The 19,644-nt window shown below is 46.5% G+C and overlaps 1 protein-coding gene across 9 annotated transcripts in view; it reads right to left on the reverse strand.

Annotated features, from left to right (window-relative positions):
- Nucleotides 1–1,042: 1,042 nt before the first annotated feature.
- The window catches only part of HECTD4 (HECT domain E3 ubiquitin protein ligase 4), a 105,752-nt gene continuing 87,150 nt past the window's right edge, over nt 1,043–19,644 (reverse strand). For 7 of the 9 annotated variants that reach the window (XM_035120137.3, XM_088671471.1, XM_035120135.3 and 4 more), the window contains exons 61-76: nt 17,956–19,259; nt 16,397–16,604; nt 15,651–15,874; nt 15,297–15,448; nt 14,363–14,469; nt 12,813–12,936; nt 12,435–12,625; nt 12,121–12,267; nt 11,463–11,582; nt 11,163–11,318; nt 8,285–8,388; nt 7,074–7,295; nt 5,354–5,520; nt 5,036–5,231; nt 4,494–4,716; nt 1,043–3,930 (exon numbers count right to left, since the gene is read on the reverse strand). In XM_035120137.3, the coding sequence (XP_034976028.1) occupies nt 3,794–3,930; nt 4,494–4,716; nt 5,036–5,231; nt 5,354–5,520; nt 7,074–7,295; nt 8,285–8,388; nt 11,163–11,318; nt 11,463–11,582; nt 12,121–12,267; nt 12,435–12,625; nt 12,813–12,936; nt 14,363–14,469; nt 15,297–15,448; nt 15,651–15,874; nt 16,397–16,604; nt 17,956–19,259 (3,782 nt within the window). In that variant the 3' untranslated portion in view covers nt 1,043–3,793. The remainder of the gene's footprint in view (nt 3,931–4,493; nt 4,717–5,035; nt 5,232–5,353; nt 5,521–7,073; nt 7,296–8,284; nt 8,389–11,162; nt 11,319–11,462; nt 11,583–12,120; nt 12,268–12,434; nt 12,626–12,812; nt 12,937–14,362; nt 14,470–15,296; nt 15,449–15,650; nt 15,875–16,396; nt 16,605–17,955; nt 19,260–19,644) is intronic. The other 2 variants (XM_060276334.2, XM_060276331.2) reach the window with 1 other exon arrangement.

Consider the following 19,644-nt stretch of genomic DNA (forward strand, 5'->3'; position numbering starts at 1 on the left):
CCTTACCATTGTGCACTTGAAAATTTATCATGTTTACAAGTGCCTCTAACTTTCTGCTGTCGGAAGTTTGGGAAGGGAAAATCACCAGTTTTCTCTTTACAGTAAGCCCACAAAATTACACACATCTAACTTGTGAGCATTCAGATCTACACACTTGGCAAAAAATTTAAAAAGTGGGGGTGGGGAGACTGCCTCTCCCCCTGCACACACATCCAGCCACATTGCAGGAGGGGTCAGGCTGGGTGCTACTGTGCCAGGGCTACTTGTCTTCACCTCTCCTGTGCTACTTTAGTCCCCCAATGCACCAGAGCTCAGTGGTGGTGAGGCCCCTGCCATCACCTCCCACACCACAGCTGCTGCTGCCTCTGCTGCATTATGGGAAGTAGCGGCCTGAGCCACATACACCTCACTTGCAGAAGTCAGTTTGGGGAGGTGGTGGCATCAGCAGGTTCAAGCTGCCGTGTTGTTTCAAAATGGTGTCCGAACAGAGCCCCAAACTCACTCCTTGATCTTGGTAAAAAAACACAACACCACACAAAATTGGGCAATGATATTCCTGCATTGCAGGGGGTTGGACTAGATGACCCTCCGAATCCCTTCTGATCCTACAATTCTATAAGAACTGGCAAAATCCCCTCATCTACAGAGCCCTGGCTGTGAGATAGTGGAGGATGCAAAAAAGGACGGTGGAAAAAGGCAGCCCAGCTCTAGTCTCTGCTCTCAGCAACTAGCTTGCCATTTTGGCACATCATATGTGTTGCAAAGAGCTTCAAGGTGGATTTAGCAAATGCCTGGCCTCTCGTTTCTTGACTTCATAGGGACTAGTCCAGTTAAGTTTGTACTGATACATAAACAGTTATCATAATCAACAATGCCGCTTTGAAAGCCTGCACAAAAGAAGTGGTGGGAAGTTTGTCGTTCTTCCCCTTTAGGCATTCTGGTTCCAGTGATTCTTAATGCCTGGTGAAGGTCAGCGGAAGCCTGTGTCACACAAACATGGTCCAGGCCCAGCTGATCAAATATAAAGCAGCTTTAAGGACACTTCCACCAAAAGTAAGCATTTATTAAATACAAGAAAAGCCAAAGAGACTTCTGAAAAACAAGTGGCAACTAACCTTGCAATGTTATTTCCAGGGGCAAAGCACTGGTGGGTTTACGGAGGAAAGCTAAGGTTGTATCTGATATAGTTGAGAAGGGACAACAGTTCTAAGGGGAGACCTTCACAGTAGAATCGAGGTGTGGAAAGCAGAGAATAAATTTTAAAAAAAGGCAAACAAAACACACTTGTCAGCTTGGTAGCTCGTCTCCCTTGGGCAGAAGAAGGAACTTTGAGCCCCTTCTGCACAAGAGGAATGGCAGCCCTTGGCTCACTTTTCCCTTTTGTACAAAATATTTACACGTTTGCTGTAATTAAATACAAATTAAAAACTACAGTGCTTTAAACCCATCTCAAAATGAGCCAGAGATCAGGAAGCCTGCAATTTGTCATCTCAAGTAGTTTTAACTTTCTGTAGGTGAATGCAGCTTGGAGGTCACAGGGTTTCTGTTTCCAGGCAAAAGATTAAGGAGCAGACAAGTAGTAAGATTTCCCTTTTAGCCTGGTTATTTCATACCTGACCAAGAGCACTTAAAACAGGTTAACTGTGTGTAATAAATAGCAAAACAGATGCCTCAACATAAGCTTAAATGCCTCAACATCCATATTCTCTGCTGTTGTTAGGACAGCTTTACATTCGGAATGAATATTCAAGTTAAAAATAAAAAGTCACAACCCAGAGTATTTAGTGAGAGACACTCTTACTGCAGACTATATAGTCAATGTTGATACAGTGAACAAGAACCGATTTGATGGGTTCAGGAAGTCCAGGGCAGATTTCTTTGCCACTTGCTCAGTCTAAGCAGCACCCTTTAACTTGTCCCTACCTGCTCTTCCAAAATAGGAATCCACAACGCAGATGAAGGGCTTAAGATTTGGATACAAAATGTTCCCAAACAGAAACTCCATTTACGCCGGGCAGGGTGTAAACACCATGGAGGACATTTTGTTTTGTTAAATGCAACCATAAATAGTTGGAATAAATATACATCAAGTCACTTTACAGCACGCATGCTTCTGGGCCAAGGGGTGGAGACTCCCAACGTCCCTACGTCCTCTAGGAGGAAGCAGCAAGAACGGCAGCAGCAACAGCTTCCTCATATTCACAGCTGGCAACAGAAAGGCCTGTGAGGTATTTGACTGAGCGAGAAGTTCCCTTAGAAAGCTGGGCAATTCAAAAGCAAAACAAAACCAGCCAGATTTTGGTGAAGCTCAGCCCAGCATGTCCTTCACGCGACATTTGTTGTTCATCTGAACACATTGTGCCCACTTTGGCCAGAAAATGGGCAAGGCTCAAGAGCTGAAAGTGATACCTAAACAGGTGTGAGTTCTTCCTCTTTGACAATGGAAGTTGGGGTTTTTTTCACGCCAAGATCTAACTCTAAAAACAATCACACTCTTTCACGCTCTTCCCCGAGCTCCTTCCACATACCATGCAGCCCAAATAATTACCAGTATTCACAGTTATATACAATAAATACAGCTGTTCAGTTGCTACAGGCAAGCAAAACTATTCTGACTCTTGTCTCCCGCCAGGCCCTAGCTTACAGCTTGCAAAATTGTGGGGTAGGCTTTTGCAGGCCAAAAAAAAACAAGATTTAGAACCAAGTACTGGCACTTAAACTCCTACATAGCACTGCATCTTGGGTTTGAAGGCAACCTGGAAATGGATCAATCCAGCAACACTACCTTCTTCAGGACCCACAACACTTCATATTAGTAAAAGGGGGGGGGGGAAGCGTCTGCTTGATGGGTCTTGGGGCAGGGTGCACCTTGCAACAGGCCCAATCCACCCAGCTCTGCTCTTGTGTAGCTCCTTTTGTGTAGGACCCTAGTGGAAAGCCCAATGAAGCAAAAAAGAAAGCCACAATATAGCAAGACAGAGTGGATCATGCCTCAGCTTTCCCAATAAAGAGTAAAACATTACCTTGGAAGTCAGATGCTTCTCATCTCCCCCACTTTCTGGATGCAACATTTTAGTAATAATAATTTCCGAGTGATCATTTCTGAGTACAAAAACGTTGCAGTGCGTCCACCGGCTTTGCTGACTGTAGAGAGCGAAGAGGCAGGACCGGTGGATTTTAGCCACTGAACCATGTGTGTGTGTGTGTGTGCAAAAGAGTAATTCATACTTGTGGAGTGATGAAACCCAGAAACTTGTTTCTACAGAGCCTCTCTTTAATGAAATGTGTGAATTGACAGGATCCTTGCCACCAAAACCTGGAGGTGTGGAATGCTGTGAAGTTGCCACCTGCAAGAAGGGAGGGTTTTCAGTCATTGCCCCAGTGAGGATTCTGTTGTATCAGTGGCTTCTGTAGTGGCAGCCCGTCCATTTTTGCACTCAGAAATGATAGCGGGGAGAACTCTGCATTGAAAGCTTCATTAACTTCCCATTCAGTGATTAGCACTCTTCTAATTATGAAAAAAAGGTAAGGATCTCAAGGTTTGTGAACATCAGTCTGTGTACTAAACTTGCCCTAGAAATATTTCACAAACAAGACAACCCATCCACTACAAAAACCTACAAGTATGAAATGGAAGCCTCCCCACAAGTGCCATTGCAGAGGCAAAGGTTTGGAGGAAAGAATCAGCCTTCAGCTCTCGCCTTGTTGCCGTTCGGCGTCAATTTTCAGCTGGTCAGGTGCCTCTTCCAAGGACTTCCGCAGAGACGTCCGTTGCCTAAAGATGTGCAGCGGCTCAGCCGCTGAGAGGGTCTTCGCGGTAGTGGATGGCGTACCGGAGTTTATCCAGCATTATCTCCAGGGAGGAGTATTGAGGAAGTTTGATCATGAACATGCAGGTCTCAACACGAATGTAGCGTGAGTCTGGGGAACCTACAAAGAACCGCAGAAAAGAAGAGAGGCGGTTAAATCTGCTCCGTAGGCAAGAGCTTTTTTCCTTCTTAGTAGTTCTTGGTACCTTGGTACCTTTGATTCTAAACTCTGAAACCAGACAACAGAGAGATCTGGAGGGAAACCAGGACAAATATATGGCAACTCCCATATATAATTGATGCTTCAACACATGAGCTGGAGAAGAACTTTGTGTATTTACTTATTCTCTTCTTCCCTCCCTCTGCCCCTTTCTTCTCTTGCATTGTGTGTCTTGCACAGTAAGCCTTTCTGTCAATTTATATACCACTTCCCTGATTAAGGAAGTTTACAAACACAACAAAGTAAATCAATGTCCCCAAAAGTCAAGAAGAGTTTCACTCCCATTTGGTTCAGTTGCTTTGAAAGTCAAAGTGATGTCAGAAACATACTCTGATCTCATAGCGACATTTCGGGATGTTTGCTTGTCTGTCAACTTAAGTCCTCAGCTTGGTGAGATTCGGTAAAAATACTCATTTCCCCAAAGTTGCAAGCAAATCTCTTTCAGAGCCCAGTGGCCCATTCACCTGCAGTGCCATCCGGAGGTGCAATTTTCATGGGGTACGGAGGGACATGCGCAGTGTCTGGTCCGCCATCTTTGCAGGGACAGGTGAAAGGGATGCGCTCCTGGTTGCAGGCAAATTTGATGAACTTGCAGAGCTCCTCCTGTGTGAACATCTCTAGCGCCCCCCAGAAAAACTCAATGTGCTGGTCGGTCTCCATCAGTCCCACTTGGTACATGGTATGTGCCTGGCCACCACAAGAGACAAAGGGAGAGAGGGAGAACAGTTATGACCCAAGGGGGAGAAGTTTCTGAGGACCCCAAACCTTATGGATCTTTTCCCCCACCAAGCTTTTGGGATGATTCTGGTTCATTTCCCCCCTCTGCTACTAGAATCATAGCATGTATTGTTGGACTTGAGTCATGTGTTTTAAACTGGATCCGATATCCAATAAATAATGGCTCCATGCTGCCGGTTTCTTCCAACCCTCTGGATGCAGCTTCAATGTCTGCATAACCTTTAGCTGGGGAAGGTTCCACTCTGCAGCCTGGCAAGCTGCTACACACCTTGAGGAACTCCAGGTTGATGTAGGGGAGGCCACAGGTCCTCAGCTCCATCTCCAGGGGAGTCAACATGGTCAGAAGCTGCAAAGGGATAATGGAGCCCAGGCCAGCCCTCACGGCCGTCGCACACTCTGGATTGTGCAGCTCGCGTAACCTCAGGTTCCGGATGGCTGTTGCATAGACGTCCTTGTTCTCCCACCTGAGGGGAAAGAGGCAGACAGTCAGGTCTCTGCAATGAAACTCTTGCCACACTCCCATGATGCAGCCTCCCCCTGCTGCCCCCACGCGGATCCTTTTGTCCCAAAGACCCCTGCTACTCACACAACCGGGATGTGCCTGCCTCTGGTACACAGCTCTACTTCTTCCCCCGTCATTGTCAGGTATGTGAACTTGCAGCTCGGTTTGTTGGGGCAGTCGGGGCTCTCCATCGCAAGGTGCTGGGAAGCAATTTCAGCACACAGGGCCTCCAGCTCCGACTCGTCGTTCAGCTAGGACAACACCAGAGAGGAACGTGACAGGGTCTGGGCTTGGCTCAGCCTTCCCAGGCAAAGCAAATGCCTCAATGCCCTGGCCTATATGATCTGCAGCTGGAGTGTCAATGGATGGGGCTCCCAATTCACTTAAACTGGAGGAGTAGGTTCATGTTACACAGGAGTAGGTGCAGAAGGACAACAGCCACCAGGCACTGTGGGAGGACAGCTGGCCTTGGTTCACTGAAGGAAGACTTTCAGAAATGAGAAAACTGCTTAGGGCATTGTGAAGACTGGAAAAGTTGCTGAGAAGAAGGGCAAGAGGACTTCTGGAGCGGGCAGGAGAATCAGGCAGCAACTAGCTAGGGGAGGCCAAGGCCATGATGAGTGGCACCTCCAGAGTGCTGGAGCCAGAAGGGACAGACAACAAGGTCCATCCATTTTTCCTAAACCTGTTCTGGGCCTTTCCAGAAACACTGAGGTAGCCAGTAAAAGTTGTACAGATCTCTTCCTGCCCCACTTGCCTTGGGCAGGCATTAAGGACACCTGGGTCGCATTCAGGAGCACTCATTCTCTTTCAGACACACTAGACACAACTTTGGCATGTGTCTATCTGTGATGTCATTGAGGAGGTGCTCCTCAATTGCTGAGTCAGAACTATGACACATGTTATAAGAAAAAAAATGGCTTCTTTAAGACACAGCACTCTGCCTAAGTTGTGAGCCAAGAGACAGATGCTTTTTGGAAATGCTGCAAAATGGAGCAGCAATCTTGATTTTGGCATTTCTGAGAGAGCCAGGGAGTGCGCACATAACAAATAGCTGGTTAAAACCGAGCAGAACTTTTGACAGCACAGTTCCCTGGAAGCCTCTCTTACCCAAGTCCCACCAACATTGCAGGGGCTCTTGCCAAAGTTCCATTCATTCCAGAGAGGCTTTTGCAGACATTCCTGGTGGATTCTACTTTGACAGTTGGGAGTTCTTTGCTGTCTACTGGACAAGCATGTTGTGTATATATTTGGAAATGTATTATTTATACAACTTTCAGCCTATATAAAGCACTCTGAGCATTGTAAAACAATAAAATATTAAATCGCAAATTAAAAACTCTAAAGACAAACCAGCAGAGAAATGGGGCATGTCTATCACTTAGGTGCATGCACTTTCTGATCTGAGCACTTAGAGGCCTTGAGATTCACACTGTAAATCTGTGGATTATTTAAAAGGGTGGTTAACACAAGAGGGGCTGTAGATGCACAGAGGCTTTTGTTGGGGAAAACCAATCATAAAAGAATGTTGAAAATTTCTAGCCTCACTTTTTGATGCACTGCAAAGCACAACATCTCCAGGCTGCTTGGCCCTCCTGATTCTCAACCTGCAGTCTGACCCACACTCAGCCCCACTGGATTTCCCCAGGATGCCACCAAAGTACACAGAGTGATGAAAAGAGACCCACAATCAATCCAAAACAGATCTTGGCTGAAACAATCAGGACTCCCTTTTTATAGTCTGCCATCCAGCAGCTTCTACAGGTGACTAAAGAGCAGGGGAAGGGGAGGAAGCACCACTTACATTTTCAAATTTCTTGATGTAGTTGTAGGTCAGTATGTCAGCCTCCTGGAGGTCAACATCTGGATCTAGTGTTTCTCCAACCAAAGTCTTCCAGAAGGAGGGCAAGAGATCCAGGGGCAAGGGGACGTCTGCCCGGATGGCAATGCCCAACAGTTGCCCGAAGAAATGCAGCAGCTGCTCCTCCCCATAGCTGATGGGGCTGGGTGTCAGGATGTATTTGCCCTGGTGGTGGAGAACAGCATTAGCCAGGAAGGCAGAATCTGCCCAGGAATAGTATTTATTCATTAAAGTACAGTGGTACCTCGGTTGTTGAACGTAATCCGTTTTGGAAGACCAGTGGATTTCCGAAATGTTCAACAACCGAGGCTCAATGGATGGTCTGTGGAATCCATTGAGAAAATGGAGAAACACACCTTGGAAGCCGTTCGACTTCCGAGGTGTGTCCGAAAACGGAAGCAATTACTTCCAGGTTTTCAGCGCTCGAAAGCCGAAGCGTTCAGCTTCCGAGACGCTCGAAAACCGAGGTTCCACTGTATTCCTCTTCTCCACTAAAAAGGGAAGGGTTTCAATGATGTCCTATCCAGGGCTGGCCCAAGACGTTTTGTCATCAGAGACAAACCACAAAATGGAGGCTTCCAACATCAGGGAAGAAGGGGTGAGTGAAGAGCCACACTGGAAACCGGGGGTGGGGGTGGGGGCTAAACCAACTTTATCCAACAGTTGAAATAGGAATCCAACGCTATCATGGGGGCAGGGGGTGGGAAGGGGCCCACTCTGAATCATGCTGAGCAGGTGGAGACCCCAGGAGACCCCAGAGGGCAGTTCATGCCATTTCCTCCTTAGGCATGGAAGGAGACCAACAGTGCCTCCTATTCACTGAGAGACCGCTGCAGAGGCAGGGCAAGGAGGGGGTGGGCCTTCCACAGAGGTGGAAGATCCAGCCTCCAAGAAGTGTGCTGCAGCCATTGGTGCCACTGCAGCGACAGGAGAAGCAATGCATTCCCTGGAGTCCGGAATTGCTGCCCCTGTGATCCTGCTGCATGAGGTGGTCGCCTCACCTTGCCTCATGAGTGGGCCGGCCCTGGCTGTATCACAACAAAACGTATGGTGCCTGCCTGTGGCCAGCAGCAGCAGCAAGAGCGCAAATCAGCTGTAGCTTCACAAGGGTGGCGGTAGGCAGCTCCCCATTCTTCTGCACTGGCTTAGCATACCTTGTTCTTATTGACTGCTGAGCTGGGGCAGAGCAAGAGGAGGGAGAGCAGTGAACTCTGGAGCTCCTTGCAGACCTGCCACAAGAAGTGACGGAAAGAACCACCTGGAAGGAAGGAAGGAAGATGAAGCTTTGAGAGCTGTGCAGCCACAACCAGTCATGGTGTATGGGGTAGCAGCCCCCCAGAAAGGAGTCCTCTTAACCAGCCCACTCAACTTGTGCTGTTGGAGCCAACATCCATTTGTTAGAGAGAAAAAAACCCTGTACAAAATTTTAAAAACAAGGTCCACAGCTATCACCTTACAAAATAAAGTTCATTCTCAAGAGACTACACAATAAATTAGATGTTGCAACAACAACAACAAACTGATGCAGAGATAACACAAAGCAAATTTCATGAATGCAAATCAGTTTCCCAAAGGCTGCCAAATGAAGGCAAAATCCATAGGTTTAGCTGCACCCCCAGCAACCCTTAATTTATGAGTCAGTTTCTCAGAAATGAAACAAACATTAATTTATTGAACCAAGTATTTAAAGAAAAAACCTCCTTCCAGCCCTGTGATATGATCGAATGGACAGCTACTATGGTTTACATGTTAGGTCTGTATTTGACCCATCAAAAAGTGATAGAAGACACAGTTTGGGGTATAGAGGCACTGGTGCCAACTCATACTTCAGAAATTTCTTTCTTTCATTGCCTCTTCCCAAAATGTGTGCACATTTGCAAGGCCTGCACCATCAGATCTCTCTTTTGCTATATCCCCTCCAATGCACTTTAGTTATATGTATAAGGTGGACTGGGGTCAAGAACCATCAATGGCATCTTTTTAAGGTGTCTTCTCAGATATTTATGGAGACGGATCTAAAAGGGGGAGTAAGGCACCGTTTTCCTGAGTGGGTTGTACTTGAGGCAAGAGATATACCCTGATGCCTTCTTGCTGAAAAAGATCCAGATAAATTTTCATATTAAATATTCCCTACTAGCTTACTTAGCCAACGAGGCCTTACAAATAGCGGAGGAGAGAAGGCAAGCAAAATGTGAGGGAGATAGTGAAAGATACAAAAAAATTGAATGCAGATTTCCGAAAAATAGCAAGGAGAGACGAGGGCCTTCTTAAACGAGCAATGCAAAGAAATAGAGGAAAACAATAGAATGGGGAAAACCAGAGATCTGTTCAAGAAAATTGGAGATATGAAAGGAACATTTCGTACAAAGATTGCCATAATAAAGGACAAAAGTGGTAAGGACCTAACAGAAGCAGAAGACATCAAGAAGAGGTGGCAAGAATACACAGAGGAATTATACTAGAAACATATGGAGGTCTCGTACACCCCAGGTAGTGTGGTTGCTGACCTTGAACCAGATATCCTGGAGAGTGAAGTCAAATGGGCCTTATAAAGCACTGCTAATAACAAGGCCAGTGGAAGTGATGGTATTCCAGCTGAACTATTTAAAATTTTAAAAGATGATGCTGTTAAGGTGCTACACTCAATATGCCAGCAAGTTTGGAAAACTGAGCAGTGGCCAGAGGATTGGAAAAGATCAGTCTACATCCCAATCCCAAAGAATGCTCCAACTACCGCGCAATTGTGCTCATTTCACACGCTAGCAAGATTATGCTCAAAATTCTACAAGGCAGGCTTAGGCAGTATGTGGACTGAGAACTCCCAGAAGTGCAAGCTGGATTTCGAAGAGGCAGAGGAACCAGAGACCAAATTGCAAACATGCGCTGGATTATGGAGAAAGCTAGAGAGTTCCAGAAAAACATCTACTTCTGCTTCATTGACTATGCAAAAGCCTTTGATTGTGTCGACCATAGCAAACTATGGCAAGTTCTTAAAGAAATGGGAGTGCCTGATCACCTCATCTGTCTCCTGAGAAATCTCTATGTGGGACAAGAAGCTACACTTAGAACTGGATATGGAACAACTGATTGGTTCAAAACTGGGAAAGGAGTACGACAAAGCTGCATATTGTCTCCCTGCTTATTTAACTTATATGCAGAATTCATCATGCGAAAGGCTGGACTGGATGAATCCCAAACTGGAATTAAGATTGCCGGAAGAAATATCAACAACCTCAGATATGCAGATGACACAACCTTGATGGCAGAAAATGAGGAGGAATTAAAGAACCTTTTAATGAGGGTGAAAGAGGAGAACGCAAAATATGGTCTGAAGCTCAACATCAAAAAAACTAAGGCCATGGCCACTGGTCCCATCACCTCCTGGCAAATAGAAGGGGAAGAAATGGAGGCAGTGAGAGATTTTTCTTTCTTGGGTTCCATGATCACTGCAGATGGTGACAGCAGTCACAAAATTAAAAGACGCCTGCTTCTTGGGAGAAAAGCAATGACAAACCTAGACAGCATGTTAAGAAGCAGAGACATCACCTTGCCGACAAAGGTCCGTATAGATAAAGCTATGGTTTTCCCAGTAGTGATGTATGGAAGTGAAAGCTGGACCATAAAGAAGGCTGATCGCCGAAGAATTGATGCTTTTGAACTATGGTGCTGGAGGAGACTCTTGAGAGTCCCATGGACTGCAAGATGATCAAAACTATCCATTCTGAAGGAAATCAGCCCTGAGTGCTCACTGGAAGGTCAGATCCTGAAGCTGAGGCTGCAATACTTTGGCCACCTCATGAGAAGAGAAGAATCCTTGGAAAAGACCCTGATGTTGGGAAAGATGGAGGGCACAAGGAGAAGGGGACAACAGAGGACGAGATGGTTGGACAGTGTTCTCAAAGCTACGAACATGAGTTTGACCAAACAACAACAACAACAAGCTTACTTAAATGCTGGTGGCTTGTTACTTCTGAAAATAGTTGCTCAAGTAAAATTTTTGGCAGCCCATGATGAAATGTAGAAGCTGCTTACTTGTGCCATGGACCTCCTCGCCTGTGAAGCGAATGTTGAAGGCATAAGTTGGGTCTCCCCCGCTGGCCAATTTCACACAGAGTTGTGAGGATGGCACGCACGCCAGCTGCCGAGCGGCCTGGCAGAAATAGGAGTTCTCTGAAGAACGAATTTCTCCTGTGAGAAAGCAGGGAGAGGAAAAGAAAGGAGCTTGGTGTGGGCAGAAATTTGAATTCCATCTGCTCCAAAGGCACGCTTGCTTGCTTCCTACCCCCTCCTCTGCTTATTTCTACAGATATAAACAAAGAAGGGCTACCGTACCTCCAACAATTTCAAGCGGGTCCAGGGTGATCTCGGGGGCTGCATGATCCGCCGTCCTTTGCACAGTGGCATTTAGCACTCTGTTCATTACAGCCACTTTTGTATCATAAAAGATGAATCCTAAAGGAAAAGGCACAACAGACAACAGTTCTTTGTTAACAGACAGCCTTGAGAGAAGCAGGCACTGACCAAGATGGCAGTTTAGTTCCTTAGCTTCTGTTCCAGCAGAGTAATGAAATAAAACCACCTTAACCAAAAGGAAACAGAACAAAAACAAGCAGTACTCATTTAAATGTTAAAGAAAGGAGCCCTGGATATGTATTTTGAAGACTAGAGAGGCTCTGACTGACTCACGTTAAGATTTCACAGCAACCTAACAAAGGCACCGAAAACAGAGAAAACAGTCAAAAGCTTCTAAGATCAAATCTCAAAATAAAATTAAACATGACTTCTCTGAAGCACCAAAACTTTGTGATGAAAAAGTAGCAGAACTGACAGGAAAGAATGGAATAACTAAAGCAGCTTCTGAAAAGTTTGATATGTGAATGACTTCTTCAAATCCGTCTTCGTGGAGTGACATGATTTTAGTTTCCTGCATTAGTAATAGGATTATTATTATAAGGATCACCCGGCCACCTAGTCCATGCGAAGCCCTGACCTTTGGCCTCTTGGAGAAGTGCTGCAATGCTGTTGGTGTACATTTCTGTTTGCCGGAGCTCCACTAGCGGTAGAAAGAACGTCTCCAAAGTGGTGTTGAGGGACTGGAGTAGAGCAAAGCGCAGGCGGAGGCTTTCAATAGGGACGTCTGCAATTGAAGAGAGATGTCAGGAAATGAGAGGAAGGGGATGAGACAAAGGATAAACGCATTCCCAGCCGGGCCATGAGCTCCTCAGCACACCTGCCCCCAAAACTGGTCCAGAAACCCAGTATCTGGGAGGAAGAAGGTCCCACAGCTCAGAACTTCACACATACTCAGCAGGCAGGCAACGCGCGGGTCAGCAGCGTCAGCAGGGTCCAAGTACACTTCGTGTGGGTGGAGTCGAGCTGGTGTAATTGCCAGATGGCGGCAGAGACGGTTGATGTATTGAACCAGGGCGACGTCCATTTCCAAGGACCACTTGCGGGAAGCTTTCTGGGCATGTCTGGCATCGATGCAGGCACACCTGGAGGAAGAGGGGCAGACTGAAACCTGCACAGTTGGTGAGCACTTGCATCGTAACAAATGTTTTCAGCCAGCCACTTGCCAAAATTAACCTCCTGATGGGGCAGATGTGAGCTAAGTGGCATTCAGCTCCTCTTTTGCAAAAGAAACTTTGGGGGGGGGGGTGGTGAAGAAAGCCAATTCTTTACCTTTCAAAATGAAGGTCATAACCACATGACAAAATGGCTCGCCACACGCTACGGATGTCCTGTTTTGCCCGGTCAATGACAAATCTGTGAAATCCATCTAGTGTCAGGTACTTCTCTTCAGGAACTGAAATGGGTGTGAAAGCGAAAGAAAGGATTCAGTGGGGGGGGGTGTAGACTCCCCACTGCCCTAACATATCATTTCCCCCCTCAGTATCTAGTTATTCAAGTTAAAACATCTCTCCTTCTATTCTAGCTTGTAACACAAGCTCTCAAATGGCATTTGTGTGTGATTTTAAAAATATGCCATGAAATAATTTCAAGGCAGTAAAGCATAAGGGCCGCACCAAAGCCGAAGGAATAAATCTAGTCCAGATGTTGAAAAGAAATATAGCAGGACATGCTATGCTGCAAAGGCTCTCCAAGGAAACTGCAAGTGACATGGCTTATTAGATAGTTTTATACCGAGGGGGCCACTCAAACTGGTGGTGAGAACACTCAAAAGCAGGACCTTTTCTGACCATATTAGGGCATTGAGGCAATCTTGTGTGGTAGAAAATAGGTGTGACTTTTCAAGATTCTTGGACCCAGGTCACACAACTGCAACAGCCTCTCCTAGCTATTTTTCTATTATTATTATTTAATACTCCTAACAAGACGTCCAAAGGGAAGGTTTATACTGGTTAAAGGTACCTTGCCTATGATCAAACTAACATTTGATTCCTGAGTACATTTACTCCTCCTTTTCTGATAATTTGCAATCATTACTGTTTTGTGATAATGTACTTATAAATATTTAAATAAAAAACAAACAAACATTTATGGGTTGTGAAATAAGCACAGGCACAACTTCTGTAAAACCCTGCTCCTAAAGTTCTCAGCACTGGAGCATTCTGGCCCCTCTATGACAGGGCTAGCAAACAGATGCCAACTCATGGCTCAGCCACCAATTCCTTGGCTTGACCTTCAGCAAGCCACTTGCTCTCACCCTGGAAAATGGGGAATGGCTGTGAAGCCTCTCAAGAGGGCTTGTTGTAAAGCCATCCGAGTTAAGGACTGGGACGTTACATGCTTCCTAAGTACATTCACGTGTGGCAAATATACAGTGGTGCTGGAGGAACTCTGTTCTGAATGAACGCGTATGAATCCAGATGAGCTTACAGTCAGCCGCGGAGGAAGCCGCTCGGGTGCTTGGGGCGGTGTGCCCAGCGGCGGGGAGAGCCATCCATAAGGGCAGGGTGCACTGTGGGGCCTCCAGAGTCTGCCTGCCTCCTCCCACTCAGCCGCCCTTCAGTGGGGGTGGAGGCAGTGGGCAGACCGTTTGGTGACACCTGGGGCGGCCCGTACCCCCCACCCCCCACCCCTTCCTCTGCCCCTGCTTATAGTACCCAGAATGTAAGCCAGTGCTGGCTGAAATTTCCATCTTTTGCACAAAGGGGGACTTTAGATGCTGCAAATGTGTTGCCTGGAAAGTATTTTTCACTTATCTCGCCTAGTGAAGCAACTGGGCAGAGTGTTTCTGCAGAGGCCTAAAAGAGAAAGTGGGCAGCTACCCTCCTGTTTCTTTGTGGGTGACTTGTCAGGGTCCTTTTCCTCAGGCTTGCTTTTCTCTGGGGATTTGGGCTTCACAGTCGGCTTCTTCTCACTCAGAGCTGTCCTGCTAATGTGAGGAATAGTGTGTCAGATAGTGTGTTTGCACTGTACTTGTGCAAAGCAGTTGTATATAGAACACAGAGATAATTCATAACATTTTTTAAGTCCCAGAAAATACCCAGAATAATGAATTATTATTGTTGTTGTTATTAAAGTACAGTGGTACCTTGGTTCCCGAATGCCTCCGTTGTCGTACGTTTCGGTTCTCGAATGCCCAAAACCTGAAGTAAATGCTTTTGAATGTTTTTGAATGTTTTCCTGAACCCAAACGTGTGATGCAGCTTCCACTGAGTGCAAGAAGCTCTTGCAACCAATGGGAAGCCACACCTCGGTTTTCGAACATTTTGGAAGGGATTCCATTCGTAAACAGAGGTACCACTGTATCATCATAATCAAATTTATTACTCGCCGGTCACCAGCAGGTCCCAGGGAGGGTTATGACAATTTAAGATTCAGAATTAAAAACAGGGGAAATGGTCACAGGGATAGGGTGGGTCCTGAAAGCACACACCTCAGGGGTCAAAGGCCAGGATAAAGACGTGCACCTTCAGCATTCACCAAATTGTAAACAAAAGCCCTCAAAGCAGTTTACAAAAAGAGATGAACCGGATGCCCACTGCAAGGAGTGTCGGACCAAATCCAGAAAGAGGCTTTGACTCAGTGGATGGCTTTCACACCGTGCGTGACTTTTAGTGCATCCCCCCGCGCCCGTTTCCCCTTAAGTCACTTCCTGCATTTCCAGTTGGGGGCTGAAGTGCCAAACCGAGAGGCGCTTCAAAGGGCAGCCGCGTGAAAAGCATTGGGAACGGAGCCAGAGTGGTCAAATAATCTCACCTGACACTGTTGAGCACTGCCTTCTCCTTGGCAGGGGGCTTTGTGATGGGCCGCTTGGTGCTCACAACTTTCACCGGGTGCTGCTCTTTGCCAGCCTTGTTGTACTTGCTCTTGTCAAACTTTGGCTTGGGAGCCCCGTATTTTCGCAGGATCTTCAAAGCACAGAAGGAAAGAATGGTGAGGGCTGCAACTTTTAAGGCAAGGCTGAGCACATTTGCCAAAAAGAAGCCCCCACAAGTGGGCTCCTGAGATCAGGAGGAAAAGGGTTCATACAAGGAAACATAAAACAAACATTTCCCCTAGTCGCAGAGCACGACTGCCACTATCTTTAGCACAGAGTAGAGCAATGCCAACCTGGGTGAGCTGATCCTCAAGAACTTTCTTTGGGGGGCGGACATTGGTGAAGAAGGTGTGCAGCAGGTTTCCTGGTGTCTGGGCGTTAATCTGCTCTTTGCTGAGGAAAATCTCTGCCACTTTGGTCGGCTTTGCAGGTGTCAGGCTCAGCATTTGCTCAGAATGGAGGCAGCTTTTAAATATTTCCGTGAGGACTTCGCGGGCACCTGGCACAAGTTTGTCACCTGAAGGAAGTCAAAATATTAAGAACAACCATGGGACAAAGCCAGTAGAAGACCAAACTCATGGAAACTTGTGGAAAGACCCACTGCATTAAGGACTCAAGTTACTCTGGTGTCGGTTTTTCACATGTCTGTGCAGAGGCCAGGCTGTCTATTGTAATTTTCTCAACAGAATGAACAATTATTTAATTGACTATTTAATGGGTGTTCAATTCGTTAATCGCTGCCAGAAAACGTGTGCTTCTTGTATCTCTTGCGAAAGGCTGTGGCATTGGACTTCAATTCCCATCATCTTGGCCAGCATAGGCAAGGTTAGGGAAGAGAGGACTTGTAGTCTAACGGTCTGGATAACTGAACTCCGGCAGTGCCGTGAACGTGGCTCAGCTCACAATGGCAGCAAACCCCCTTGGCATTTTCTCTTGCACAAACCCCAACGAAATGAAATGAAGGTCTGTTTCTCAAACCACGCATAAGGCACATACAGCATGAGTGCAAAGTGCTTTCAAAACATAACTGAACACACACCTTTGATGGTCTTGTCATTGAAATAGTCTTCAAGTGCAGGGCTCCCTTGTGTATCAAACAAACTCTGATTCACAGTTGAGACAGTTAAAATCTCCTCCGTCGACATTTCCATGAGCTCATCCTCTCCATCCAGACTCGACAAGCCAATCAAATCGCTGCTGTTAAATAAGCTGGCTCGGATCTTTTCTATCTTGGCCCGGGATCGTATCTATTTTCAACGAACACACACATCCAGGTAAATGTATGAAGGTAAATTTATGAAGGTAAATGAGTTCTTTTCAATCAATGGCTAATGCTTCTTTTGAATTCTTGACCTGCTTTACATTCTCCCCTACCCTTTCCCACTCACTTCTGACATAATCAATCCGCTCTGCCTCCTCTAAATCCCAAATTCTAAAAAACAAGATGAAAAACCTATTATATATTTTAGGACTCACCCAACCACAAATTGTTTTAATCTAATTTCATGTTGTATTTTTACAGTGCTGTAATCTGCACTTTGACTTTATGGTGAAGTGCTAGTAAGAAATTTGTTAATAATAAATAATAAGAATACTATGCAAATGAAATTAAACTGCTGCAACACCACAGTCCATTTTAAGATGGCTGGGTACCAATATAGTAATATCTTTTGCATTGAAATATACCTCATCTTACAAGCCAGGAGAGCCACTATTACTACTTTTTAGCCAGGCCTAGGAGCCACTGAGATGAACCAAAGTCTGGCTATGGCCCCTCCTCACATCATGTTAGATGGCTGCATGAAAACACAGCAAAGAGGTCTGTGGCACCTTACAGGCTAATTCATTATAGCCTGAGCTTCTTTCGTAAGGCAGAAGCTGAGTTCAACAGATACACTCATGAACTGCAGGCTCTTCCATCCTCAGCTTTTTCATAGTACAACAAATTAATCTTTAAGGAATCCTAGAGTCTCTTTGCTGTCTTGTCTGATATACATGCAAAGCCTCCAAATGCTATGCAGCTTATTGTGACTCAAGAGAAATGGATATATGTTTCCTTTCCCTCCCTGCTGCATGGAACAATCTTGACAACTGCAGAGCGCAGGAATCAGGTTCATCATAGGAAGCAAACAGATTTACCAACAATCTTTTAATTCAAGCTGCCTCAAGCACATACCTGTCAGCTCTCCACACTAAGAGGTACCAAAGTTACAACTAATTGTACAATCAGCCTGTTCTATCCAGATCAACCTGCTGTGGTGCAATTATGCTATCCCTTGTCCGTCATGTTAAGAATACCCAGGCCCCCCATCATGTATAAGCAGAGGAGACACTTCCTTCCTGCCAAGATCTATCTTGCAGTGACAGGGCGAAACCTGGTGATAACACCAATATATATGGAATTCAGCTGGCTGTTTCCTCACTCTCATGGAGACCACCTTTAAAAAAGTGGGAATCCTGCCCCCTTGCCCTAGGTGACACATAAGAGGGTGGTGGAAGCTGAGAAAGAGGAACAGGGCAGGTCCCCCAGGGCTAGTAAGGCTACCCTAAAGGGTTGGCTCCCCTACCGCTACACCCTCTTCTGCAGAAAACAATTACCTCCACAACTGCAAAGCCCTTGATGGGCCTCGAGGGGACCGGCTGGCTGTCCAGAGATGTAACAGTGTACATAGATCCGACATCTGACACCGATGCAGTTTCCACATTGTCGAGCTGCTCCCCGAGACTCCCCAGGCTGCCCAGACTCCCAGTGCTGCAGAGTGAAAGGTCTAAACTCTCCTGGCTGGAAACCACATGTGGCTCCAGCAACCCAGGCGGAATGACCATCTCCAGCCCAGCTTGAAACTGGTCTACAGAGATATCGCTAATGGTCCGTGAGATCCCCTGGGAGCTACAAAGAGAGGCTTGGCTGGTGGAAGCAGAGGCACTGATGCTCATGGCAGGCGTGACGCTGCTGGAGCTGCTGATGTCCAAGCTGTCCACGCTGCTGGAGACCACAGGCTTGTCCATCTCGGTCTTACATTCCCCTCCCTCCGCTTTGTCCTTGGTTTTCTTAGGCTCCTCCTCCTGAACTGGAATGTAGATCTCATCTTTGAAGACACCACCGTGGGCATTGCAGGCCTTGCGGATGGCGCTCCGCACAGTACCTTCCTCCAAGTGGGTGGGGATCCCCGAAATCACCAGTAATCGGCTGTGAGCAGTTGTCCCAACCAAGGCCTGGCAAGCATCGGCCACAGCATCGTTTGTCACACCCAGCCCCTGGGGATCCTTCTTTGTTAGATGCCTAAGGATTATTAGCAAGGTGAGCGCCCGATGGAACCACAACATGTCCTCTGGCTTGCTCCCACCAATGCTCAACAGAGCAGTGTCCGTTTCGGCAGCTCGGGATGAAGTTCGCTTCCCTGAAGATGTTGTCTTCTCTCGCTTCATTTTAACCTTTTTCCTCTTTGACAGGAGGCTTGGGCTCTGCGGGGTCTGCCCAGGAGACGATGAAGAGGAGGAGGAAGAATCGCTTAGATTTGGGCCACTGGTCGATGACATCACATTGGCTGTGATGCTCATGTTGATCGGCAAGGTTACTTCTGCTACGGCCAGGCAGACCTCCATCAGAGCATGAAAATAAGTGGAAAATCTCCCCTGGTCAGCTCCTCCAACCCCAGACCCACCACAAGCATTTCCAGATGCCCAGTTTTGGGTTTCTTCATCGTACAGCCTGTGCAGTTCTGACTGGAGAGCCATCAGCATGGCCAGGCAAGGGTTGAGCTGAAGCGCAATGGAGGAGGACAACCCTGCTGGGTTCTTCTTCTGCTCTAGGCCATGAATTTTGCGAAGCAATTCAGCTAGGAGATGAAAGAGCAGTTCCTTCACACAGGCTGCCATGTTAATTGTCCACAGGAAATTCCCTAGAAATGTGCAAACAGGATGAAAAGTAAGGGCTTTTATTTATTTATTTACTTATTTCATAAAATTTATACACAACTTGATTGTAAAAAAAGAAAACACAATGGGGGTTACGGCATTTGCAGCAGAATGTACTCCTGTTTATAAGTAAGTTTAGAGATTAGCAGCCTAAAATGGAATATGCTCTTTTGCTCCAGTTTGTGCGGAAGCTGTGAAGACAGCACCCCATCCGTAGCTAGCCATGTCGAGAGTGCTCGCCTCCAACCTGCATGCGTTAAAAAACCAAGAGTCATATTGTTACCAAGGAAAAGCAAGAGCAGAGACTCTAGGCCTCCCCAGAGCTCAAAAGATGCCATGTTAGAGGACATAGCTGGTGTTGTGCCTCCC

Source organism: Zootoca vivipara, chromosome 6 (genome assembly GCF_965207765.1).
Source record: "Zootoca vivipara chromosome 6, rZooViv2.hap1.1, whole genome shotgun sequence".
Taxonomy (NCBI): domain Eukaryota; kingdom Metazoa; phylum Chordata; class Lepidosauria; order Squamata; family Lacertidae; genus Zootoca; species Zootoca vivipara.